This window comes from Theropithecus gelada, chromosome 14 (assembly GCF_003255815.1).
Source record: "Theropithecus gelada isolate Dixy chromosome 14, Tgel_1.0, whole genome shotgun sequence".
Taxonomy (NCBI): domain Eukaryota; kingdom Metazoa; phylum Chordata; class Mammalia; order Primates; family Cercopithecidae; genus Theropithecus; species Theropithecus gelada.
The window spans coordinates 94,268,927-94,296,231 of NC_037682.1; the positions used below are offsets into that span (position 1 = coordinate 94,268,927).

Below are 27,305 nucleotides of genomic sequence, written 5' to 3' on the forward strand. Positions count from 1 at the left end.
CCACGTGCATTTTTGGAAGTTTTTAGTCATTGGGAGCCATGGCATTTCTTTTCTCTGTATTACAAACTGTTACACTCACTTTCTTTGACTATTAACATTGGAACAGTAGACCTCCTGTTCTGTGACTGACTGGCAGGCAGAAATGACACGGACAGGAAATGGGAAATGGTTCAGGGTCTTGGAATTCCCCCGGCTGCCTAATTAAGTGGTTCGCTATTTGGAAGTTTTAAAAATATTTGCCCCTTGGAGTTCCCCAGAGAGAAGCAAGCATTGGATTCAATGGGCAAAGAGCGTCAACTTCAAAAGTCATTCGTTGGCTGTCATAGCACAAACATTTACTGCATGCCACTGTGTCTATGGCACTACTGGGGGAGTATGGCGGGGGGATACAAAAGGTCCATGACTAGTAAAAGCCAAGGGTTTTTGTTTACAAATCTTCTATTACCTAAGCGTTAAAAAAAAAAAACAAAAAAAAAAAAACTTGAGCTTCTCTGTGGTTTATGTACAATTATATGTGCATGTACACCAATACACAGGCGGACGTATATATTTCATTTTATTGAAACATTCAGAAAATACTGGGAGTGAAGCCTGACTTGCAATACCGTTCCCGTTGCTGGCAATGAGCATCTGAAATAATGACACTTTTGTCTTTAGTGCATATGCACTGTTTGTCTCCAGAACAGAAAACCAAAAGTTTAAAAACAAGATAACCTAGTTGATTGTAAAACTCATCGAGTCTTCAAAATTATTCATCAGATGCTTCCTACTTTCCAACGCTTCGCTTTTTTCGATTTGCACAGACAGCTGTTGAACGCTGATGCTACACAAACGGTTACAATTGTTTACTTGAGCAAAAAATGCCATCAGACTGACTCCATCCTCAAAATGCAGTCATCTCGACGGGGGGAGGCATCATACTAGGGGAGCCTTGCCAGGGGCCAGACCATAACCCTGAGGTGACACAGGGTAGACGCGCAAAACCACCGGCGCCAGGGCGTTTCCGCAGGGTTTCCCAAGAGTCAAACGCAGCGGCTCACGGTTTGCCACGTCCCCCAGGAGAATGGTAGGCACAGAGAGAGAGGAAACGTGGAGGGGGCACAAACCGCAAGGTGAAGAAAACGAACAAACACCGAGTTGATACGGATAGTCCCCGTTCCCCTGAGGGCCGACCCTGCGACTCCCGATGGGAGTCCAGTTGCGCCGGGCGTCCCTGGGCCTCCCAGCGTCTTTCCCGGAGGTTAGTCTCCCCACGGCCGCAAGTGCGCTCGGTTCCGCTTTCCGGCCCCAGCCTCCCGGGCGCCCTCGCGCGGCTGCCAACGCAGGTCTCCGGCCGGGCGCGCTGACGTCATCGTGCGTCGGCGTGAGCCCGGATGGGGCGGCGGGCTTCGGGAGCGCCGGAGCTGATCCGAGCCGAGGCGGCCGTATCTCCTTGTCGGTACCGCCGCTTCCCGGCTCTGGGGAGGCCTCTAGGCTGCCGCGCAGCTTCCGTGTTTGCTGCGCCCGCACTGCGGTGAGTGCTGCTTCTTCCGGACTCGGGCGGCGCGGGGAGGGTGGGGACGCGCGGGCCCGCGGGGGCCCACTTCCCTGATGTGGCGGTCGGGCGAGGAAGGAAGGGGCCTGAGGCCGTTCGGCCAAGGGTCGAGGGTCGCCGGCGGCTCTCTGCTTTCTACTCTCGCCAAGGTTTTATTGGATTCGGAAGCCCAAACTTCAAGACTTGCAGTCAAAGCCGTTTTTAAAATATGACTTGTTTTCAAACCTCCTCTGACCGCCGCCCACTCTTCTGGCCCTTGGACTTTGCCCAAGATGTTTTCTCGCAGTTTTTGCAAGGTTTTAAACAGCCCTCGGCGTTCTTTTAATGTAATACATTGAAACGAAGATATTTCGGTGGCGGTGATATTTCATATTTCATAGTTGCCACTGCGCTCTGTCATTCCAGTAGTCTGTTGTGTATTGTGAGAAACAACTCTGGGAAATTATTGGGTAAATCCCATAGTTTCTATTCTTTTCCCTTCCATCCTATCCCCTGTCCAGCTGCAGTTTGCATAAAGAGAATGCTGCAGTGCGGTGCTCGCAGATAAAAGTCTTTCGTTTAAAGATAGGATATAAGATCGCGTGTAATTAAAGCAATCATGCCAGTGGGCGTCAGGCCACTGTTTCACAGGCCGCTGTGTTAGGTTTTGTTTTCGGTTGTTTTCTACCGTCGTTGCTTTGAAATTGTAAGGGATTGGCAGAGTTTAAGGGTTTATATTAATGAACTCGTGGTACATTTTACTGCGGTTTTCCTAGTCGCGGAGAGACTTGATATTACAAACTAACGTTGCTGTCTGATTACTGCTGTACTGCTGTTGACAGGGTTTAGTGGAGTACCTTGTCGCTCTCTCTGCCTTTTTAACCAATGTTCCTTTGCCTCCAGCAGAGTGCCAAAGATACCTTTAGGTCAGAAAAGGGGAGGAGAGCAAGGACAAAATGTTTTCCTGTGTGAAAATTTCCATCTGTCTCTAAAGTTGTGCTTTTTAAAGACACGTATAGTTAGTGCTATGGGAGTATGTTGCATTTATTTATTTTAATAAAGAGCTTTTTCAGTTAGAAAGTTGTAGTTACAAATTGCTGGAAATTAAGATGTGTTATCTAAAATGTAAATTATTCTTAGACTTTAGTGAATAAATTGAAGAGTATGTAAGTTCTATTTGGCATGCAAATACGATTTTCTAAAATACCTTTTGTTTTTTCTTTTCAGATTTACAGCCCTGAAGAATCCTCCTCTCCCTATTTTCCCCTTGCAGTAATAAATCCCATTTTGGAGATCTCGAAGCTTTATAAAGGGATATAGTTTGAATTCTATGGAGTGTAATTTTGTGTATGAATTATATTTTTAAAACATTGAAGAGTTTTCAGAAAGAAGGCTAGTAGAGTTGATTACTTATACGTTATGCTAAGCAGTACTTTTTTGGTAATACAGTATTTTGTTAGGCGTTTCTGATAACACTAGAAAGGACAAGTTGTGTCTTGTGATAAATTGATTAATGTTTACAGCATGACTGATAATTATAGCTGAATAGTCCTTAAATGATGAACAGGTTATTTAGTTTTTAAATGCAGTGTGAAAAGTGTGCTGTGGAAATTTTATGGCTAACTAATTAAGTTTATGGAGAAAATACCTTCAGTTGATCAAGAATAATAAAGTGGTATACAAAGTTAGGAAGAAAGTCAACATGCTGCAGGAAATAGAAACAAATACAAATGATATTTAACAAAGATAGAAGAGTTTATAGTTTGTGAACTTTAAGCCAAATTCATTTGACATCAAACACTATAACAGGCACAGATTCAACAAAGCTTGTGGGTGTTGACTTCCCCAAAAGTTGTCAGCTGAAGTAATATAGCCCGCTTATGTAAATACTATGGTGATAAGGTGTGTGAACTTAGCCTTTAAATAGTGTGACCATATGAAGATTTTAATTACTTTTGTTTATTGGAATAAAATGAGATTTTTTGGGGACATTATATTAAAGTGCTTATAGGGAAAGAAGCCTGCATGTAATTTTTTACCTTGTGGCATAATCAGTAATTGATCTGTTACCCAGGCTTCATAGCTTGTAACCAAATATAAATAAAAGGCGTAATTTAGGTATTCTGTAGTTGCTTAGAATTTTGAGAATATAAATCTCTGTGAAAAATCAAGGAGTTTCAACATTTTCAAAAGGGCATCCACCTCTTCAGGGCTTTAGGTTAGTATTACTCAAGATTATGAACAAATAGCACTTAGATTACGTAAAAGAGTTACTACAACCCCAAAGACTTGTGTTCTAAGTAGTATCTTGGTAATTCAGAGAGAGACTCATCCTACCTGAATATAAACTGAGATAAATCCAGTAAAGAAAGTGTAGTGAATTCTACGTAAGAGTCTATCATTGATTTCTTTTTGTGGTAAAAATCTTATTTTGTGTGAAGAAATTTCATGTGACTGTTTTAGCTATCAAACAGTACTGTCACCTACTCATGCACAAAACTGCCTCCCAAAGACTTTTCCCAGGTCCCTCGTATCAAAACATTAAGAGTATAATGGAAGATAGCACGATCTTGTCAGATTGGACAAACAGCAACAAACAAAAAATGAAGTATGACTTTTCCTGTGAACTCTACAGAATGTCTACATATTCAACTTTCCCCGCCGGGGTTCCTGTCTCAGAAAGGAGTCTTGCTCGTGCTGGTTTTTATTATACTGGTGTGAATGACAAGGTCAAATGCTTCTGTTGTGGCCTGATGCTGGATAACTGGAAACTAGGAGACAGTCCTATTGAAAAGCATAAACAACTATATCCTAGCTGTAGCTTTATTCAGAATCTGGTTTCAGCTACTCTGGGATCCACCTCTAAGAATACTTCTCCAATGAGAAACAGTTTTGCACATTCATTATCTCCCACCTTGGAACATAGTAGCTTGTTCAGTGGTTCTTACTCTAGCCTTTCACCAAACCCTCTTAATTCTAGAGCAGTTGAAGACTTCTCTCCATCGAGGACTAACCCCTACAGTTATGCAATGAGTACTGAAGAAGCCCGATTTCTTACCTACCATATGTGGCCATTAACTTTTTTGTCACCATCAGAATTGGCAAGAGCTGGTTTTTATTATATAGGACCTGGAGATAGGGTAGCCTGCTTTGCCTGTGGTGGGAAGCTCAGTAACTGGGAACCAAAGGATGATGCTATGTCAGAACACCGGAGGCATTTTCCCAACTGTCCATTTTTGGAAAATTCTCTAGAAACGCTGAGGTTTAGCATTTCAAATCTGAGCATGCAGACACATGCAGCTCGAATGAGAACGTTTATGTACTGGCCATCCAGTGTTCCAGTTCAGCCTGAGCAGCTTGCAAGTGCTGGTTTTTATTATGTGGGTAAGAAGCAAATAACTACATTTTATCATTTTATTTTGATTTACATATTAGAACATAATGTGTTTTCAATATTTAGTCTTTTTTTTTTTCTTGAAGGTCGCAATGATGATGTCAAATGCTTTTGTTGTGATGGCGGCTTGAGGTGTTGGGAATCTGGAGATGATCCGTGGGTAGAACATGCCAAGTGGTTTCCAAGGTAATTGTTTTGAAAAAGGTATTTGTACAAAAAACTGTGCTTAAAAGAAGTAGGCATGCTTACATGATTTAGTTTACCGTTAAATTATAACAAAGCCTCTTTTGTGCCGCTGGGGAATTATCCTTCTAAAAGATCACATTTTAACTTTAATTGTTTTGTTGAAAAATATTATGCAGTCTTCTGTGTACTTTTGTAAGTCAGTTACAAGTATAGCCATACATTTTATTTATTGCCCATCTTCTTTTAAAGAGTACTTAAGGATTACAAAGACATATAAAATAGATTAAAAAGAAGTTAAAAAAAGGTAAGAACGGGAAAACAAGAAGGGACGCAGAATGGATGCAGGAATAAGGCAAATGTAAAAATGCATATATTAAGAGCATATCTTGGCTGGGTGTGGTGGCTCACACCTGTAATCCCAGCACTTTGGGAGGCCAAGAGAGGTGGACCACCTGAGGTCAGGAGTTCGAGACCAGCTTGACCAACATGGTGAAACCCTGTATCTACAAAAAATACAAAAACTGGCTGGGCATGGTGGCACACGGCTGTAGTCCCAGCTTCTCGGGAGGCTGAGACAGGAGAATCGCTTGAGCCCAGGAGGTAGAGGCTGCAGTGAGCCAGGATCATGCCACTGCACTCCAGTCTGGGTAACAGAGCGAGGCTCCATCTCAAAAAAAAGAAAAAAAGCATATCTGACTGTCCATTTTAATTGTAAGTTATTTTTTCTGTACAATTTTCTTTTTTTATAATCTGTCATTTACCTCTTTTTAGCCACTTTGTCTCTAGCAGTGTCTTTTTATTATAGCCTAGAAAGAATTTAGGGGCAGTGTTATTAGTAGAAATAAAATTAGAGATTAATTGTGTTTGTAATTGAGTAGCTATGTGAACTTAGACGTCATTTATAAAATGAGGAGGGGTTGGCCTGGATAATTTTTTTTAAATAGTGATAAAATGGGCATAACATAACATTTACCATCTTAACCATTTTTAAGTGTAGAGTTCTGTGTCATTAAGTACATTGATACTGTTCTGCGATCACACTGCTATCCATCTCCAGAATCTTTGCATCTTCCCAAACTGAAACTGTCTACCCATCAAGTACTAATTCCCCGTTACCCCTTTCCCCAGCATCCTGGCAACCACCATTCTATTTCTTTTTTTGTTTGTTTTTTTGAGGTGGAGCCTTGCTCTGTCATCCAGGCTGGAGTGCGGTGACATGATCTTGGCTCACTGCAACCTCTACCTCCCAGGTTCAAGCGATTCTCCTGCCTCAGGCTCCTGAGTAGCTGGGATTACAGGTGCCCGCCACCACACCTGGCTAATTTTTTTGTATTTTTAGTAGAGACAGGGTTTTTAGTAGAGACCCAGTTTCACCATGTTGGCCAGGTTGGTCTTGAACTCCTGACCTCAAGCGATCTGCTCACCTCTGCCTCGGAAAGTGCTGGGATTACAAGCGTGAGCCACCGCTCCCTGCTCCACCATTCTGTTTCTGTCTCTATGAATTCGACTACTCTAGGCACCACATATAAGTGGAATCATACGTATAGATTATGTTTTTACCTCAGTGTCTTTCACAATAATGAAGACTCTCTTGAACCCCTTCAGGAAATTAAAAAAATATTTTTGTCATTTTGTGTGATATATGATGAAAAAGAAACTTGAAGTAACAAATACTTCATTATGGATCAGTACATTGTTAAAAGTTGTATTTTAAAGTTATATCATTAATAGTCATATAAAGATAAATTTTGACTTTTTTACACTTTGAAAAATGACTATTACGTTTAAAATTAAAATGCATGTTTTATCAGACTTTTAAATGACTTAATTATGCTGGGATCTATGGGATTGTGTACATTTAATTTGAAATTTAATTCATGTTGTGTTATCAAAGACAAAAACAGCTTCCAAATTCCAGTGTTGGAACTGCTACATTTTGTACTTTATGAAACAAAATTAAAATCTTTATTTTTGTAACTTGTGTTTTGTTTTAAATGATTAAATAAGGGAGAAGATGTAGGGGTGCGTTTTGTAAATGCTTCTCTGAAAACAACACATTCTTTTTTCCTTTTTTAAATTTTTTTGAGACAGAGTCTCATTTCATCACCTATCACTGCTGGAGTGCAGTGGCAAGATGGCAGTTCACTGCAACCTCTTCCTCCTGGGTTCAAGCCTCAGCCTCCCAAGTAGCTGGAATCATAGGCACGCACCACCATGCTCAGTAGTTTTTGTATTTTTAGTAGAGACGGAGTTTCACTATGTTGGCCAGCCTGGTCTCAAACTCCTGACCTCAAGTGATCCGCCCTCTTTGGCCTCCCAAAGTGCTGGGCTTACAGACCTGAGCCACTGAGCCTGGCCCACATTTCAATTGGGAATAATCTTTAATCTCCATAAATCCATCACCTTATGTAGTAACTTTCTTTCTTTCTTTTTTTTTTTTTTTGGTGAGAACTTTTAAAAGATGCTCTCTTCGCAAATTTCAGTATTATTTATAATACTGAATATTATAAGGTCCAGTATTATTAGCTGTAGTCACCATGTGCTGTACATTAGATCCTCAGAAAGTTTGTGTCCTTTGACCAGCATCTTGCCATTTCACCCACCCCCTTATCGCTGGCCACCAGCATTCTACTCTCTGTTTCTATGATTTTGGATACCATACAGTATAGTTGTCCCTTGGTAATCTTGGGGGATTGGTTCTAGGATGTATACCAAAATTCACACATACTGAAGTCCTGAAGTTGACTCTGCAGAACCTGTGCATCCAAAAGTCAGCCCTCCAAATATGTGGGTTTCACATCTGCAGATATGATCTGCATTTGGTTGAGAAAAATCTGCATAAAGTGGACATGTGCAGTTCAAACCTGTGTTGTTCGAGGGCCAGTTGTATTTGTCTTTCTCTGGCTTGTTTCACTTGGCATAATGCCTTCTGGGTTCATTCATATTGCAGATGGCAGGATTTTATTTATTTGTTTTTTTTTGACGGAGGCTCTCTCTGTCGCCCAGGCTGGAGTGCAGTGGCGCCATTTTGGCTCACTGCAGTCTCTACCTCCTGGCCTCAAGCGATTCTCCTGTCTCAGCCTCTTGAGAAGCTGACATTATAGGCACCTGCCATCATGCCCGGCTAATTACTCTATTGTTGTAGAGATGGGGTTTCACCATGTTGGCAAGGCTGGTCTCAAACTCCTGACCTCAAGTGAGGATGTGGATGGGATTACAGGCGTGAGTCACCACGCCTGGCCAGGCTCATACCCCATTCATCCCTCAGTGACACTTAAGTTGTTTCCATATAGCTGCTTGAACATGGGAGTAGAGATATCTCTTTGAGATACTGATTTCATTTCCTTAAGATATGTACACAGGAGTGGGATTGCTAGATCATATGCTAGTTCTATTTTTAGTTTTTTGAGCAGCCTCTATGCTGTTTTCCATAATGACTACTAAGTTGCCAGCAATGGTCACGGGTTCCCTTTTCTTCACGTGTTTGCCAACATTTGTTATTTCTTGTCTGTTTGATGATAAAGCATCATTACAGGTGGGAGGTGATGTTTCATTTTGGTTTTAGTTTGTATTTCCCTGATGATCAGTGATGTTGAACACCTTTTCATGTACCTGTTGGCCATTTGTATATCTTTGAGAAAATTTCTATTCAGGTCCTTTGCCCATTTTTTCAACCTGAATTATTTGGTTTTTTTGCCTTTGAGTTGTGTAAGTTCCTTATATATTTTAGATATTAACTCCTTATCAAACGTATAATTTGCAAATATTTTCTCCCATTCTGTAGGTTACCCTTTTATTTTGTTGATTGTTTCCTTTGCTGAGCAGAAGCTTTTTAGCTTGATGTAGTCCCAGTTTATTTTTGTTTTGGTTGCCTGTGCTTTTGGTGTCATATCCACAACATCATTGCCAAGACCAGTGCCAAGGAAGTTTTTAGCCTACATTTTCTTTAAGGAGTTTTATAGTTTCTGGATTTATGTTTAGTCTTTAATCCATTTCTGGTTAATTTTTGTAGGTGGTATAAGATAGAGGTCTGGTTTTATTGTTTTACATATGGATATCCAGCTTTCCCAATACCATTTGTTAAAGAGACTGTCATTTCAACATTGTGTGTTCTTTGTGCCCTTGTCAAAGATTAGTTGACTGTATATGTAGATTTATTTTTGGGCTCTCTGTTCTGTTGGTATATGTCTTTGTTTTTATGCTAGTATCATATTGTTTTGATTACTGTAGCTTTGTAATATAGCTTGCAATCAGGAAGTATGATGCCTCGTTTTTTTGTTTTTTGTTTTTTTTTCCTCAAGATTGCTTAGGCTATTCTGGGCCTTAAGTTCCATACAAATTTTATGATTGGTTTTTCTATTTCTGTGAAAAAAAAAGTTATTGAAATTTTGATAGGGATTATATTGAATCTATAGATTGTTATGGGTAGTATGTACATTTTAACAATATTCTGTTAATTCAAGAATACAAGATTTTAAAAATATTTCTGTCATTTTCAGTTTCCTTTTTCAGTGTCATTTGTTTTTCATTGTATTTCTCTTTTACCTCCTTGGTTAAATTTATTCTTAAGTGTTTGTTTTGGTGCTATTGTACATGGGATTACTTTCTTGAGTTCTCTTTCACATAGTTCATTGTTAGTACTGACTTTTGTAAGTTGGTTTTGTATCCTGCAACTTCTGGATGGTTTATTAGTTTTAACTGTTTTTGGTGGCATCTTTAGGGTTTTCTCTATATAAGATTATGTCATCTGCAGACAGAGACAGTTTGACTTCTTCCAGTCTGATTTGGATGCCTTTTTCTTTTTCTTGCTTAATTGCTCTGGCTAACCATTCCAGTATTATGTTGAATAGAAGTGGCAAGAGTAAGCACCCTTGTTTTGTTCCTCACGTTAGTGGAAAAGCTGAAAGTCTTTTTTTTTTTTGAGACATAGTCTTGCTCTGTCGCCCAGGCTAGAATGCAGTAGTACGATCTCAGCTCACTGCAACCTCCGCCTCCCGGGTTCAAGTGACTCTTCTGCCCCAGCCTCCTGAGTAGCTGGGATTACAGGTGTGTGCCACTGCCCCTGGCTAATTTTTGTACTTTTAGTAGAGACGGTGTTTCACCATGTTGGCCAGGCTGGTCTTGAACTCCTGACCTCATGATCCACCCGCCTCAGCCTCCCAAAGTGCTAGGATTAGAGGTGTGAGCCACTGCGCCTGGCCAGCTTTCAGATTTTTCATTACCGAGTATGATATTAACTGTGCACTTGCGGTCCTTATGTTGAAGTATATTCCTTCTATAGCTAAATTGGTGAGAATTTTTATCCTGAAAGGGTATTGAATTTTGTCAAATGCTTTTTCTGTGTCTGTTGAGATGATTATATGATTTTGTTTGTTTGTTTGTTTTTTGAGATGGAGTATTGCTGTGTTGCCCAGGCTAGAGTGCAGTGGTGCAATCTCAGCTCACTGCAACCTCTACCTCCTGGGTTCAAGTGATTCTCCTGCCTCAGCCTCCCGAGTAGGTGGGACTACAGGTGCATGCCACCACACCCAGTTGATTTTTTTATTTTTTGTAGTGATGGGGCTGGTCTGAAACTCCTGACCTCAGGTGATCCACCCACCTTGGCCTCCCAAACTGCTGGGATTACAGGTGTGAGCCCTGCACCTGGCTGATTATGTGATTTTTATCCTTCAGTTTGTCAATGTGTGGTATCACATTTATTGATTTGCATATGTCATACCATCCTTGCATGCCAGGTATAAATCTCACTTGATCTTGATATATGATTCTTCTAGTATGCTGCTGAATTCAGTTTGCTGGTATTTGTTGAGGATTTTCGTGTCTGTGCTCATCAGGGCTATTGGCTTGTAATTTTCTTTTCTTGTGTTGTCCTAGTATGGCTTTGGTGTCAGAGTAATGCTTGGCTTGGTAAAATGAGTTTGGAAGTATTCCCCTGCTACTCCCTCTTCCCTCCCTTTTCCTCCTCTCTCTTCCCTCCCTTTTCCTCCTCCTTCTTCCTCCTCATCCTCCCTTTTCTCTGCATCCTCCTTTCTTCTTCTTCCTTCCTTCTTTTCTCCTCCTCTTCCTCCTCTTCTCCTCCTCCTTTCTTTCTTCTTCTTGGTAGAATTGTGCTGTGAAGTCATCTGTTCCTGGGCTTTTCTTTGTCAGAAGATTTATGATTACTGATTCAATCTTCTTACTAGTTGTAAGTCTTTTCAGATCTTCTATTTCTTCCTTATTTTAGTCTTGGTAAGTTACAAGTTTCTAGGAATGTATCCATTTCTTCTAGGTTATCCAGTTTTTTGGTGAATAATTGTTCATGGTAGTCTCTTATGATCATTTGCATTTCTGTGTTATCAATGGTAACGTCTCTTGGTTTTGATTTTATTTATTTTAGTCTTTTTACTAGTCGAGCTAAAGCTTTGTTGATTTTACTTATCTTTTCAAAATCTAGCTCTTAGTTTTAGTCATCTTTTCTGTTGTTTTTGTAGTCTTCATTTCTTTTCTGATTTTTATTTTCTTCTGCTAACTTTTTGTAGTTCCTTTAGATGTAAAGTTACATTGTTTATTTTTAAGATTTTTTTTAATGTAGGCAATTATTGCTATAAACTTGCCTTTTAGAACTGCATTTGTTCTATACATTTTGCTGTGTCATGTTTCAATTTTAATACTTCTTCAGATTTTTTAAATTTTCTTTTTGATTTCTTCTTTGACCCATTGATTATTCAGGAGTATTTTGTTCAATTTCCACATAGTTGTCAGCTTTCCAGCTTTCATTCTGTTACTGATTTCAGGTTACATACCATTGTAGTCTGAAAAGATACTTGATAGGACTTCAGTCTTCATCAGTTTGTTGAGTCTGGTTTTGTGACCTGCTATATGATCTACCCTGGATAATTTTTCATGTGTGCTTAAGAAGAATGTGTATTATCTGCTGTTTGATGGAATGTTCTGTATAAAGGTTGAGTATCCCTAGTCCAAAATCCAAAATGTTCCAAAATTTAGAACTTTTTGAATACCAACATGATGCTCAGAGGAAATGCTCTTTGAAACATTTTTGGTTTTGCATTTTTCGATTAGGATGCTCAGCTGGTAAACATAAGGCATATATTCCCAAATCCAAAAAAATCTAAAATTCAAAACACTTTTAGTCCCAAGTATTTTAGATAAGGAATATTCAACCTGTATGTATGTTAGGTCCATTAGATCCAATGTATAGTTGAAGTCCAATATTTTCTTTCTTATTTTCTGCCTGGATGACCCATCCATTATTGAAAGTAGGGTTTTTGAAGTCTTCTACTATAATTGTGTTCCTATCTATTAATGTCTTCAGATCTGTTAATATTTTCTCTATATATTTAGGTGGTCTGATGTTGGGTGCATATATATATTTACAGTCATTATATCCTCTTGTGGAATTGGCCCCTTTCTCATTATATAATTACTTTCTCTGACTCTTTTTACAGTTTTTGATGTAAAGTCTGTCCTATCTGATAGAACTATAGCTTCCTCTGCTCTATTTTGGTTTCCATTTGTATGGAATATCTTTTTTCCCATACACATGCATGTACTTAAAGGTGAATTGAGTCTCTTGTAGACAACCTGTAGTTGAATCTTGTTTTCTTTATCCATTCATCTGCTCTTTATCTTTTGATAGGAGAATTTAACCCATTTACATTCAAGGTAGTTATTGATGGGTAAAGACTACTGTCATTTTGTAATTGTTTTCTGGTTGTTTGGCAGATTCTTTGTTTCTTCCTCTCTTGCTGTCTTCCTTTGTGTTTAGATGATTTTCTGTGGTGGTATGCTTTGATTCCTTTATATCTTTTGTGCATCTACTATTGGTTTCTACTTTGTGGCTATCATGAGGCTTACATAGAACATCTTATAGTTAGTTATAGTAGTCTATTTCAAGCATTAACAATTTAATTTCAATTGCATAAAAAAACTGTACTCTTACTCAGACCTTCCTGCATATATTTTATGTTTTTGATGTCATTATTTGCATCATTTTATATTGTATATTCATGAAAAAAGTATTGAAGCTATAGTTTTTAATACTTTTTTTAAAAAACCTGTATTTTAGAATTAAGTAATTTACACATGATTATTATAAATTTAGAATATTCTTAATTAGATATGTATCTTACCAGTGAGTTTTATACTTTCGTATGTTTCCATGTTGCTAATTAGTGTCCTTTCGTTTCAGTTTGAAGAACTCTTCAGCATTTCTTGTAAGGCGCATCTAGTGGTGATAAACTCCCTCAGCTTTTGTTTGTCTGGGACTGTTTACATCTCTTTCATTTCTGAAGGACAGCTTTGCTGGATACATATTCTTGTCTGGCAGTTTTTTCTTTCAACACTTTGAATATATCCAACTCTCTCCTGGCCTACAAGGTTTTTGCAGAGAAATCCACTTATGGTCTTATAGGGATTCCCTTGTAGAAAATGAGTTTCTTTTCTATTACAGTTTTTAAATTCTCTTTCATCTTCTATTTTTGACAGTTTCATTATAATATGTGTCAGTGAAATCTTTTTTGGGTTGAATCTTTATGAGGTCTTATGAACTTCCTGTACCTGGACATCTTATCTTTCCCTAGGTTTATGAAGTTTTCAGCCATTGTTTTTTTAAAAATCATCTTTTTGCCCTTTCTCTCTTTTCCTTCTTGAATTCTCGAGTTTGTTTTTTGTTTTCTTGGTGTTTTTTTAGATGGTGTCTTGTTCTGTCACCCAGGCTGGAGTACAGTGGCATGATCTCAGCTCACTGCAGCCTCCACCTCCCAGGTTCAAGCAATTCTCTTGCCTCAGCCTCCCACGTAGCTGGGACTACAGGTGCGCACCACCATGCCTGGCTAATTTTTATATTTTTAGTAGAGACAGGGTTTTGCCATGTTGGTCAGGCTGGTCTTGAACCCCTGACCTTATGTGATCCACCCGCGTCGACCTCCCAAAGTGCTAGGAATACATGTGTGAGCCATTGTTCCTGGCCTTGAATTCTTAAAATGCAAATATTGTTTTGCTTGATGGTGTCCTCTAATTCAGATAGGCTTTCTCCACTATTCTTTTTTTCTTTTTTCTTTTTTTTTCCTCTGACTAGATCATTTCAGATGACCTGCCTTTGAGTTCACAGATTCTTTCTTCTGCTTAATCAGGTCTGCTGTTGATGCTCTCTATTGCATTTTTTTTGTTGTTATGTTCTTCAGCTCCTGAATGTTTCTTTTTATTATTCCTATCTCTGTTGAATTTCTCATTTGTTTGTATATATATTTTTATTTCATTATCTGTGTTCTTTTGTAGCTCACTGAGTTTGCTTGAAACAATTGTTTTGAATTCTTCATCTGTTAGTTGATAGATCTCCCTTTCTTTGGGGGTGGTTATGGAAAATTACTGTGTTTCTTTGGTAATGTCATGTTTCTTTTTTTTTTTTCTTTCTGTTTCTTGTGGCCTTCTGTTGTTATCTGTGTATTTGATGGAATAATTACATTCAGACATTATAGATTGGTTTTTTTTTTGAGCAAAGACATTTGCCTGTGGGTGAGTGTGAGGGTGCCAGCCAGTAGGTGTGGTGGTTCTGGCTCTGTGGAAGGCCCAGCATTGTAAACTCCATGTAGCTCTCTTACCCCAGATCATTGTCAGTGAGGATTGCAGGGGTCCTCAACATCCAAGGCTGCAGGTATCCATACCAGCAGCAAGGTTTTTTTTGGTGGCAGAGGCTGCTGGGGACCTCTTGATCACTTTTTCTCCCATGGGAGACATCGTGGCCAAGGGGATTCTTTTTGGCACAGGTTCTGGCTTTGGGCTTTGTTGTGTTGGTGTTGGTGGCAGCACTGATGTCTCTGATGGCGTGGACACCTGTGGGGCAGCTACAGAGCCAAGGTTTGGAGTGCAAGTGCCTGCAGAAAGACAGCGGGTCTGGGGTTCAGGATGTTGACTAGCCTGCAGCAGTGGTGCTTCTAGTGCCTCAGATGTGGGTGCACATAGAGCAGCCTTTAAGTTGGGTGTGGAGTGCAGGTGTGCAGAGCAGCCAGAGAGCTGGGATCTGGAAAGTGTATGATTAGAGCAGCCACAGAGCAAGGGTCTTACATGCAAGTACACGTGGAGCACCTGTGGCTCTGGAGTCTGGGGCATGTGTGGGGGTGAGGGGCTGCACTGTCTCTGGGCAGTGCAAGAGCTGCTTTTTTTCAGGGTGAGGAGTGCGGTAGTGTCTCCCTCTCCAGGGGGTTCACAGCAGTGCTGGGTGCTGGTTACCTTAATGGTGAAAGCTGTCAGTGTCCTCTGCAGAGTAGGCTACTGCAGTTGACATCAATGAACACTATAGGGTCCTTCACTGTGAAACCTGCAGGAAGTCTGTGGCTATCCTGAGGGTTATTGGGGTCTCCAGGGACCTGCTCTGGGGAGGAGCCTAGCAGTCTTTGCCACTGAGGACTGTGATGGCACTCACCACATGACTGATACAGATAGCCCTCACCCCTTGTTCTTAGCCGTCTCCAGATGTCTCTGCTAAGCAGATCTCCCAGCAGTCCTTTCTGTGTGGTTATTCTCTCTCTCTTTTTTTTTTTTCCTCACTGTATTGCTGTAGGCTGATTGGGCTATTGAGTTCTTCCAGAGCTGTATTTGTTTGTGGATAGCTGTCTCTTTATTGTTTTTTGTGGGTGGAAGAAGGCTGGTGTCTCCTAGTCTGCCATCTTGCTGATGTCACTCTTGCAAACTTTCTTTGAGTCTGTGGCTTTTCATTTTTTAACATCTTTTGAAGAGCAGATGTTTTCAATTTTGATGATGTCAATTTATCAATTTTATCTTTTGTGGAATATGTTTTTGGTCTTTTGTCTAATAATTCTTTACCTAATGTAAAGACAAAAGGATTTTTCTCCTGTACTTTTTCCTAAAGTTTTATTATTTTAGGTTTTATATTTAGGTATAAGATCCATTTTTACTTTTATTTTAGCTATTTTTGCATATATGTGGGCATAGGTCAGAGGTTTTTTTTGTTTTAAATACATATACCCTGTTGTATAGTATCATTTGTTGAAGAAACAAAAGGAATAGAATGGATATAGATGGTATGTGAACTTCTTGGCACATCTTCAAGAAGCCCTATCAGTTTAAAAACAAATATTTGAGAAACACTGTCACATTATATATAGATAAAAATATTTGATTCCATATTTTTTGGAGGGAAGGTAGTGGATTGTGGCTCAAATGTAATGGAAGAGTGAACATTGAAGAAAGATGAGCAGTTATATTGTGAAAGATCACGTTGTAGGAATACTGAGTTAATAGTATCTGAAACTGTTAAGTAGTTCACTTTAAGCACAAAATAAATTGCATATAATAGTGTTTTTTGGGAGTCAACTTGTTCCCCTTTGTAGGTGCAGACGCTTTTCTTTTTGTTGTTGTTATGTTAATGGATTGAATTAGAAAATACCATGATATATAACACACAGTAAGATGTATGTGGTTTTATGATAATTTTGTTCCTATTAGATATGTATGTGTTCTGGGTTGTGATGTAAAATGTTTTTACTATGGGATACAATGAAAGATTTGAAATCCATTTTTTCTAGAATGATCAGGTTATATTTGATATGAAACAATTTAAAAAAATAATTTTCCTCATATGTTTTAGGTGTGAGTTCTTGATACGAATGAAAGGCCAAGAGTTTGTTGATGAGATTCAAGGTAGATATCCTCATCTTCTTGAACAGGTAAATACATTTTTAAAATTAACAACTTTGAATTCTGCTTTATAATAAAAATACTATTAGGTTGGTGCAAAAGTGATCGTGGTTTTTGCCATTGAAAATCATGGCCAAAATCATGATCACTTTTGTACCAACCTATATTAGAAATTATACTTACTTCTGTTTTATTAATTGTAGATACATATTTTCATTCATGTTAATGACAACTTTAATTTTTACTTTTGTAATCAACTTGATTGTTTAGGGCTTTTTAAAAAGATTGTTGTTTGTTTTTACTATTTTGAAAAATCATTTATGCTGCCACTGTACAAATTTGTGATGGGATTGGAGAAGGAGCTTTAGTGTGTCTTTGCTGTTTTCCAGAAAAACAAACAAAAAATAACTTGTTAGGCTCTGAGACCCTTTGAGAGTAACCCAGTTAAAATCTTATTTTCCTAATGGAATGAGAAACCACTGATACATTTTTCTACTTTGCTGAAACTAGAGAAATACTTGAATTCTAATTTGGGATAACATGAAATTTAAGGAAATCTATGTGATTAGGGTGAAAGAAAGCAAAGTAAAGGTCATAAATCACTCAGTTCTCAAAAGAATATATACATTTACTTAACATAAACTTACTTTAGTGTTGTTCCTTTCAGATTGTTGGGGATATCTGATTTTACCTATTAACTTTTCTCTTGTTTCATAGCTGTTGTCAACTTCGGATACTACTGGAGACGAAAATGCTGACCCACCAAGTATGTATGAAATAATTTTAAGTATAGAGTGTAAATTTTTATAAGAATTTTAGGAATAGACTGGGTGCAGTGGCTCATGCCTGTAATCCCAACACTTTGAGAGGCCGAGGTTGGCAGATCACCTGAGGTCAGGAGTTCGAGACCAGCCTGGCCAACATAGTAAAACCCCATCTCTACTAAAAATACAAAAATTAGCCGAGCGTGATGTGCTTGTAGTCTCAGCTACTCGGGAGGCTGAGGCAGGAGAATTGCTTGAACCCATGAGGCGAAGGTTGCAGTGAACTGAGATTGTGCCATTGCACTTCAGCCTGGGCGACAGAGCGAGACTCGGTCTCCAAAGAAAAACAAATATAGGAATGAAAGTATGTACTTTTTAGAAGAGTTTCTGAAGCCATAGGGAAAAATACTGGGAAGTCAGCTAATAAATATTTTATATATATATATATATATATATATGCATACACACTAGTTTTTGTTCTAGTGCTATACTTACCACTTTTAGTGCTGACATTCCAACTGGAGAAATGAGACATAAGCAAAAGAAAAACAACAGATAGCTTGAAGCAATGCCAAATAAGCGGTGCAAATAATAAGCCCCCCAGAAAAGAAAAGGTTGCTGTGAGCTAGCATGATTTGGAAAAGCAGTTCACATATGATTCACGAATTAGACTAGATGTTAGGTATTTAAGTCAGGTATGTTGTATTTCAACGCAAGGGCAGGAAATAGTATAGCTTTTGATTAGAGCTTAATGTTAGCTACATCTGCCAGTTTATGTAATATACATATGTTATGGTGTCTAAAATGGCTAAGGTAATAATCCACTGTTTTATGTACCAAGGGCCATCCTGTTTGTGGCACAGCATTTCAAGAAAGATACTGGTAGATTTGTTAACTGGACCAGAGAAAGGTGACCAAGATGTATGAATCTTAGAAACTATGGCTCAGGAGGACTGGATGAAGGATTTGGTAGTATTTGACTGGGAAATTAGGAAGGAGAGTACCTGGGTACATGACAGCTATCTCTTGTGTAATGGACCTAGAAAAGATAGATAGCAGTGTGGGCTGTTCTTAAAATTTTTAACCACTGCTGTCAAGTAGGCTCCCCTGAAGTTCTACCGTAGTTCCTAATAAAATCACTTTGTCAATCTTTAAATGACTGTTTCTTGTTTTCTTTCTTGATAATTTTCTAACACTCTCTTCCCACCTTGTCAGTTTATAACCTTGCTTGCCTAAAAAAATAGAATCCAAAAGAGAGCTGCTTTATTGCCTCACCAGCAAAACCACAAGGCTACATAATTTATCCTTGTACTTTTCTTTCTGTTCGTTCATAAGAGATGAATTGTCCTTTCCCTTTTCTAAGGCCAATACTTCCACTTGTCCTCTGTATTCCATCCCCTGCTGCCAACTTAAGAAGGTTACTTTGGCAGTGACATACCCTTTCTCTCGAGTCTTCAATTTTTCCATCTCTCCTGAATCATTCATGTTAGCATATAAACATAATGTACTTTTGCTAATCCTAGGAAAACTTCCATGAACCAATGTCCCCATTCAGCTATTATCTTATTACTCTGCTTCCCTTTACAACAAAATACCTAGGAAGATTTATCTATGCTTACTCTGTTTTACTTTCTCACCTTTCATTCTTTCTCTTACTTGTTCTGCTGGAACTGTTCTTGTCATGGTAACCAAGGACTGCCATGTTAGCAAATCCACCACTTGACCTGCTAACCAGCATTTGATAATCATTGGGTGCTTTGTCTGTCTTTTTTCTTTTTTTGAAACAAGGTCTCACTTTGTCACCTAGGCTGTAGTGTAGTGGTGCCATCATGGCTCACTGTAGCCTTAACTTCCCTGGCTCAGGTGATCCTCTCACCTCAGCCTCCCGAGTAGCTGGGACTACAGGCATGCACCACCACGTTCAGCTAATTGTGTCTCTGTGTGTGTGTGTGTGTGTGTGTGTGTGTGTGTTTTGTAGATGCAGGGTTTCACCATGTTGCCCAGGCTAGTCTCAAACTCTTGAACTTAAGCAATCTGCCTGCTTCGGCCTCCCATAGTGCTGGGATTACAGGCATGAGCCACTGCACTTGGCCTCATCTTTCTTAAGACACGTTTTTTGCTTGACTAATCAGATCCCATACCCTTGGTTTTCTGTTTCCCTGGTTGATCCTGAACAATTTCCTTTGTTGGCTGCTCCTTTTTCAAACTTTAAAATGATGGAGTACCCCTCAAAGCTCAGCTTAAATTTATTTCTCCATTTCCTGAGCCCCAAGCTGGAATGTCCAGCTGACTGTTTAAATCTCTACTTGGCTGTAACAGACATCGTAGAGTTAATAGGACCAAACCAGAAATTTTCTCCCCCATTCTTCATTCATCAGATTTGTTCCTTCTTTGATCTTCCCCATCTCAGTTAATGGTACTGATTTCTTAGCATTAAAAGTTGGCTCAAGATAGGTATCATCCCTGATTCCTCTCCTTCCTTTAGTTTTTATATTTAATCTATTAAAGTCTTTTCATTTCTGTCTTCATAACATATGCCAAATCTGACTACATCTCACTGTCTCCACCACTATTAACCTAATCCAAACTACCGTCATCTGTGTCTAACATCCTAACAAGTCTTCCTGATTCCAGTTTACCCCATTAAAGTACATCTCCACAGAAGATACCATATTAAAAATATGATTTGCAGAAACTTAAAAAAAAAAACAGGTTGAAAAAAGACCTGCATCCAACTTTAACATCTTGCTTTTTCAAAACAATTTAAATTTGTTATGTATGAGAAAGAAATGGAATACAGCTCAAGAGCGAGCTTATTATGCTAAATTCTCTGATTGGCATAAATCAGGGAATCTCAGCCAAAAATAAATATGTAGAAAAAAGCTGCAGTCAGTGGTTCTCAACTAGAAGCAATTGAGAGGGGTAGAAAAGGAGGGTTGGTTTCGAAATTACTGGAGGACTGCTACCAGCACTTAGTGGATGTGAAACAAGCATGTTGTTCTGTAACATGTGAGACAGTCCTAAGAGTTCCATTGAGAAATAATGCAGGTGACTAACATTCCTGAATACCTGATGCCATTTCTTCAGCTTGTCTTTCCTTTTCCTCTTCTCTTTTTTCATCTTCAACATTAAGAAGTCATCTTCTGAAACACAAGTCAAGTTTTATCAGTTGCATGCTTAAAACACTCCTGGAATAGTCTACCAAAATTAGAATAAAATATGAACTCTTAGGAAGGCTCTGCTCATCTGGGCATTGTCCTCTTTTACCTTCTGCCACTTTCTTTCTGTTTCTTGATCATGTCAAGCTTTTCCCTTAATTTAAGGCTTTTACACTTGCTATTCTCTTTGCTTAGAAGACTTCTTTGACATATTTCCATAGCTTACTCCTTCCCCCCGCCCCGAGTATTAATGATTGCACATGTGATAGATGTATACATTCTTCATAAGGGAAAGAAAAAGAACTAAATGCTGTAGACAATGCCAAATTCCCCTCTGATGCTTACATACAGTTCTGTTTCTAACTTCTAACACCCAGCGCTCAGTAACATGGGCTAGATTTATACCAGTTTAGTTCATTTGTATATTTTTAAATTTTTTCACAGTAGTCCAGCATATATTGTATTTTATTTATCCATTCCCTATTGAGAGCTACTTGTTATTTTCTGGATTTTTTTTTCCTGCTGTAAATATTGCTGTAACGATCCTCTCATGTGTCTCTTACCTTGAACATCAAGTATTTCCTTAAGGGATGCACTTAAAAGTGAAATAGAGCTCATTCCTTGTTATTTAAGTCTTTGTTCTGGTGCCGTTTCTCCAAACAGGGATTCCACGCATATTTGAACAAGAGAGCACATTGCTGACATTATATATTTATATGTTTATTGTAACAGTTTCCCAGAAGATGGCAGTAGTATCTTGAAGAATTATGTCTTTTTGTATTTTTTTCATAAAAGTATCATATGGGCTAGCATTGACTGTTAGCAGAAAATGCTTCCCTGACTACCCTATCTAAAATGTCTTCCTGCTTCCCGGTTTCTTTTAATGACCTTACACTACTTTTTTCTTCAGAGCATCTGTCACTGCCTAAAATCGTATTGCTTTAATTACTTCTTAAGCCATACTTTTTCACTACATCTTCTGGGTGAACTGATCTTCTATTTTGCTATACTTCCCATTTTTGTTTGTTATTCTCTCTGCTTCAGCTATCCACTTGTCTAGACCCTGTCCATCCTTCAAGTCCAAACTCTAATGCCACTTTTCCATGAAGTCTTTGTGATTTTCCCCCACTTTCCTGGCTGGAGAAGATTATTTCTCACTTCTAAGTTTGTGTAGCATTTTGGTTTCCAGAAATGACTGTACATCAGAATCATTTGGGGAAATATTTAAAAGATACAGATTCCTAATTCTTATCCTTAGATAATCTTTCATTAAGTAGGTCTAGGATGTAGCCAGTGAGGTGGGTTTTGTGAAGAGTATAGCATATTAATTGTATTCTCATTTGACCATTATGAAGTTCAGACTTTTATTGGAGTTATAGGTAATTGATGCATGTAGCTCATCTCCTTTACCAGAATATGAGAGTAAAGGATGAATAAAGATTGTGCTGTGATACTTTTTTCCATAGGTTTATGTTTGTGGAATTTAATATTAGCATGTGTCTTTTCAAATAGTTATTCATTTTGGACCCGGAGAAAGTTCTTCAGAAGATGCCGTCATGATGAATACACCTGTGGTTAAATCTGCCTTGGAAATGGGCTTTAGTAGAGACCTGGTAAAACAAACAGTTCAAAGTAAAATCCTGACAACTGGAGAGAACTACAAAACAGTTAATGATATTGTATCAGCACTTCTTAATGCTGAAGATGAAAAAAGAGAAGAGGAGAAGGAAAGACAAGCTGAAGAAATGGCATCAGGTATTCAGGAATGTTAGTCACCTGCATTATTTCTCAGTGGAACTCTTAGGACTGTCTCACATGTTACAGAACAACATGCTTGTTTCACATCCACTAAGTGCTGGTAGCAGTCCTCCAGTAATTTCGAAACCAACCCTCCTTTTCTACCCCTCTCAATTGCTTCTAGTTGAGAACCACTGACTGCAGCTTTTTTCTACATATTTATTTTTGGCTGAGATTCCCTGATTTATGCCAATCAGAGAATTTTAGCATAATAAGCTCGCTCTTGAGCTGTATTCCATTTCTTTCTCATACATAACAAATTTAAATTGTTTTGAAAATGCAAGATATTAAAGTTGGATGCAGGTCTTTTTTCGACCTTTTTTTTTTTTTAAGTTTCTGCAAATCATATTTTTAATATGATATTTTACTCCCTAATCCTTGCTAAATGGTCCTCATACAAAAAATAGAACTTACAATGAAATTCTGGGGCATGATGAGAACCACCTGCCCAATCCAAGGATAACAGGAAAACTAATTTTTGTATTCGTCCAGACAGTGTTAAGTTTCGGCCCCTCAAAACAAGTATTTTGAGTAATCATTTATTCCTTCAATAAATATTTATTGAGCATGAGCCCCAGTGCCAAATACTGTGCCTAATCATGGTGGTTGCTCTCAAGGAGTATATACACTAGCTGGCGAGACTAGTGTGCAAAAGACAGGGTTAAAGGGCCAGCAGAGAGGTGAAGGTTGCATATGTATGGAGTATTGGGTTGGAAGATGCTTTCTTTTTAAGCTTGTAAGTAAAGATAGGAAATAACTTAAGAGTACATTATTGGCCGGGCGCGGTGGCTCAAGCCTGTAATCCCAGCACTTTGGGAGGCCGAGACGGGCGGATCACGAGGTCAGGAGATCAAGACCATCCTGGCTAACATGGTGAAACCCCGTCTCTACTAAAAAATACAAAAAACTAGCCGGGCGAGGTGGCGGGCGCCTGTAGTCCCAGCTACTCGGGAGGCTGAGGCAGGAAAATGGCGTAAACCCGGCAGGCGGAGCTTGCAGTGAGCTGAGATCCGGCCACTGCACTCCAGCCTGGGTGACAGAGCGAGAGAGACTCTGTCTCAAAAAAAAAAAAAAAAAAAAAAAGAGTACATTATTGCACGACCATGTAGCAAAATGTTTAAAGTCTGGATTTCTACATTGAAACAGATTTGTGTTTAAATTGCAGCTCCAGGCCGGGCACGGTGGCTCACGCCTGTAATCCCAGCACTTTGGGAGGCCGAGACGGGCGGATCACAAGGTCAGGAAATCGAGACCATCCTGGCTAACATGGTGAAACCCCGTCTCTACTAAAAATACAAAAAATTAGCCGGACGTGGTGGCAGGCGCCTGTCGTCCCAGCTACTGGAGAGGCTGAGGCAGGAGAATGGTGTGAACCCGGGAGGCGGAGCTTGCAGGGAGCCGAGATTGCGCCACTGCACTCCAGCCTGGGCGACAGAGCAAGACTGTCTCAAAAAAAAAAAAAAATTCCAACTCCATCAGTTACTAGCTTGGCTATTTATTCAACCAGACATCTGCTTTCTCATCTGTAAAATGAGGATAATAATAGTATGAATCCCATAAGGTTGCTGTTGGAATTAAATGAGATATTGCAAATAAAACACTTTAACACAGCTCCTAGCACATCAATTTATTTCTTTATTTATATATATATTTTTAACCATTAGGTAGATTGACTTGGTAAGTGGGAGGGACTTGGTGAAAGAAAGGGCCTAAGAAAGGTCAATTTAAGGATTGTTAAGTAGTAATGAAATCCAGCTAAGGTTATATGAAATTACTGTCACCTTAGATTTATGACTTTCTCATACTTTGTGTGGGTCGGAAAATAGTATTGAATTACAGATTTGGCAGTGTTAATAGGGGAAAGGCCAAGTAAGGAATATGGAAGATGAGTTTAAGGGTGCTAATACAGAGAACCTCATTGAAACACCTGACTGCTACTTAGATTGGAATAGGAGATTTGAAGCAAAGCCTGGAGACAGCCTTGTGCAGGTAGAATTGGGAATGTCGTGAAGATCTTGAAAAGGTGAAGAACAAATTTGTTAGCAGTGAGAGGAATTATTTCAGTAGAAGAAAAAGTTGTGGTCACAGAATGGAATTTTATAGTTTTGAGAGTATTAGAGCAGTTCACTTCTAGAAAGATGTAAAAGGGGAAAGAAGATAGACTTCTGTTTTTATAATTTATTTCTCATTAAACTGGTACTTTGTAGAGATATACTTTTAAAATTTTTTTGAAAGTCTGAAAATGGACAAATTTTTTAATGATTCAGATACCAAAAGAAGGAACTACCATATTCCATAAATATAAATTAACTATGGAGTTTTATGGGATGCAATATTGAAGGAAAAACGTTGACTTTTAATAAAAAGGTCAGGCTTCATTCTTACGTAGTTTTTCTTAAAATTGCTGTAAACATAGATATTTATAAAATAATAATGGTAGTTAACTATGTACCACATATTGTGCCAGATGCTTTACATGTATTATTCAATCCTCACAACTCTGAGGAAGGTACCATTATGTATATTTTACAGATGAGGAAACTGAGGTGTATGGGGAAAGATGAGGACGCATAGCTAGTGAGTGAGCCTAGCCAACACTGGAACGTAGGTCTGTTTTGACTTCACAGCTCAAACCTTACAATACTACAATTCCGCGTCTTAAATATGGGGTGTTGAAAAGAACAGTCGTCTAGGATACCTGGTTCTGCAGCTTATTCTTTCTGTGATCTTGGACAGGCCACTCATTCTTTTCTGAGTCTTTTTTCTCCCTATGTGAAAATGAGAGCCAGTGATACTTCCCTTGTTTAATTGACAGGATCACTGTATCAAATGAGACAAATTACTATGAAAGTGCTTACAAAAGTAAAGTGATATAATGGAAATATAACTCAGTATTATTATATAGGGTGGGGGAAATTATTACTGTCTTCTAAAAATCTCTTACTTGCAACAAAATAAAAGCGGAGTTCTAGGACATGTAAACATGTAGACTTAAAAATTACAGAACCAGAGACTTCCTCTGGAAGTTTACCAAACAACAAACTTTCAAATGCAAACAAGTTACTTTGTTCTTTTTTGAACTTTAGTGCCTAAATTGTTTGTAGGGTTGGTTATTAGTGACTATATGAGTATAGTTAAAGGAGTTTAAATTCTAATGGATTTCTTTTTCTTTTTTTAATGAAGATGATTTGTCATTAATTCGGAAGAATAGAATGGCTCTCTTTCAACAGTTGACGTGTGTGCTTCCTATTTTGGATAATCTTTTAAAGGCCAATGTAATTAATAAACAGGAACATGATATTATTAAACAAAAAACACAGATACCTTTACAAGCGAGAGAACTGATTGATACCGTTTTGGTTAAAGGAAATGCTGCAGCCAACATCTTCAAAAACTGTCTAAAAGAAATTGACTCTACATTGTATAAGAACTTATTTGGTGAGTTTGTTGAGAAAATTATTTTAGAAATTCTTAGGACTGGCTAGATGCGGTGGCTCAGTTTTGTATTTAGTAGAGTGATGCTTTTTATATGTTTTCTTTCCTCAGTGGATAAGAATATGAAGTATATTCCAACAGAAGATGTTTCAGGTAAAACAAAGATTTAAAACCAACATGAATTATTACTCTTTTTTTTTTTAATGGGGAGTGAAGTGGAAGCAGTTTTACTAAAGTAATTTCTTGTTATTAGGTCTGTCACTGGAAGAACAATTGAGGAGGTTGCAAGAAGAACGAACTTGTAAAGTGTGTATGGACAAAGAAGTTTCTATTGTATTTATTCCTTGTGGTCATCTGGTAGTATGCCAGGAATGTGCCCCTTCTCTAAGAAAATGCCCTATTTGCAGGGGTATAATCAAGGGTACTGTTCGTACATTTCTGTCTTAAAGAAAAATAGGCTATATTTTAACATGTATAAAAAAGTCTTTAAAATATTGTTGAACACTTGAAGCCATCTGAAGTAAAAAGGGAATTATTAGTTTTTCAATTAGTGACATTCATGTTCTAGTCTGCTTTGGTACTAATAATCTTGTTTCTGAAAAGATGGTATCATATATTTAATCTTAATCTGTTTATTTACAAGGGAAGATTTATGTTTGGTGAACTATATTGGTATGTATGTGTGGACCTAAGAGGAACTAAGGGAGTAGTGTCACTGCTTGTTATGTATCATTTCAGGAGTTACTGGATTTGGTATTCTTTCAGAAAGCTTTGAATACTAAATTACAGTGTAGATTAAAAGAACTGGAAACCAGAAACTCTGGAGTTCATCAGAGTTAATGGTGCCGAATTGTCTTTGGTGCTTTTCACTTGTGTTTTAAAATATCCTTATTATTTTCTTTTATTTCTCCCCCTAGTTTGTGAGAAACATCTCAATAAAGTGCTTTAAAAAGATTGTGTTACCAGAATATTTTTTCTGTCCTGATTTAAAAAGTAATTTTCATGTGTCTTCATTGTACTCAAATGCCAGCTATTAAGTAAAAAATTGCATTCATGAGAAATTATTGTTTTAAAAATAATGTTATCTGTGAAATTTCTTTAGATGACAGTCTCTTGTTGCTTTGTATGTTATAGATACAATGTTGGATGAAAAATGAATCCAACGTTAATTTCAAAAAACTCTTAAATTAGATAAATAGGCATTATTTTCAGACAATCATGTAATTGCTTTGTTGCATAGGTGTTGATGAGGTGAGGTGGCGGCATACAGGCAATGAATGGTTAGTACCTGCTTTCTTGGTCCAGCCATATTTGACCTTTCTTAGATCTCACTCTGTGGCAGACTTCTGAAGCCAGGTGGATAAGGAAGTCTAATGTTAAAAACTCTTCCTTTTTCTTCTCAC

The 27,305-nt window shown here is 38.3% G+C and overlaps 1 protein-coding gene across 4 annotated transcripts; it reads left to right on the forward strand.

Moving 5' to 3' along the window:
• The first annotated feature begins 545 nt into the window (after positions 1 to 545).
• BIRC2 (baculoviral IAP repeat containing 2) lies at positions 546 to 26,856 on the forward strand. Of its 4 annotated transcripts, none has more exons than XM_025355670.1 (9): positions 546 to 1,513; positions 2,741 to 4,897; positions 4,994 to 5,093; positions 16,699 to 16,777; positions 17,466 to 17,514; positions 22,183 to 22,425; positions 25,651 to 25,905; positions 26,014 to 26,055; positions 26,156 to 26,856. In XM_025355670.1, the coding sequence occupies exons 2-9, from the start codon at positions 4,003 to 4,005 to the stop codon at positions 26,347 to 26,349; spliced, it is 1,857 nt and encodes a 618-aa protein (XP_025211455.1). In that variant the 5' UTR covers positions 546 to 1,513; positions 2,741 to 4,002; the 3' UTR covers positions 26,350 to 26,856. The 4 variants fall into 4 exon arrangements, with proteins under 4 accessions (XP_025211455.1, XP_025211452.1, XP_025211454.1 ...); XM_025355669.1 differs by having other exon boundaries at positions 1,319 to 1,513; positions 4,149 to 4,897; XM_025355668.1 differs by having other exon boundaries at positions 1,511 to 1,983.
• The last annotated feature ends 449 nt before the right edge of the window (positions 26,857 to 27,305 follow it).

Excerpts from the sequence above, each read along its gene's own strand:
- BIRC2 (XM_025355667.1), top strand. The coding sequence starts at position 4,003 with ATGCACAAAACTGCCTCCCAAAGACTTTTCCCAGGTCCCTCGTATCAA. Across the intron at positions 16,778-17,465 it reads ATCCTCATCTTCTTGAACAG|CTGTTGTCAACTTCGGATAC; the intron begins GTAAATACATTT and ends CTTGTTTCATAG. Across the intron at positions 22,426-25,650 it reads AGCTGAAGAAATGGCATCAG|ATGATTTGTCATTAATTCGG; the intron begins GTATTCAGGAAT and ends TTTTTAATGAAG.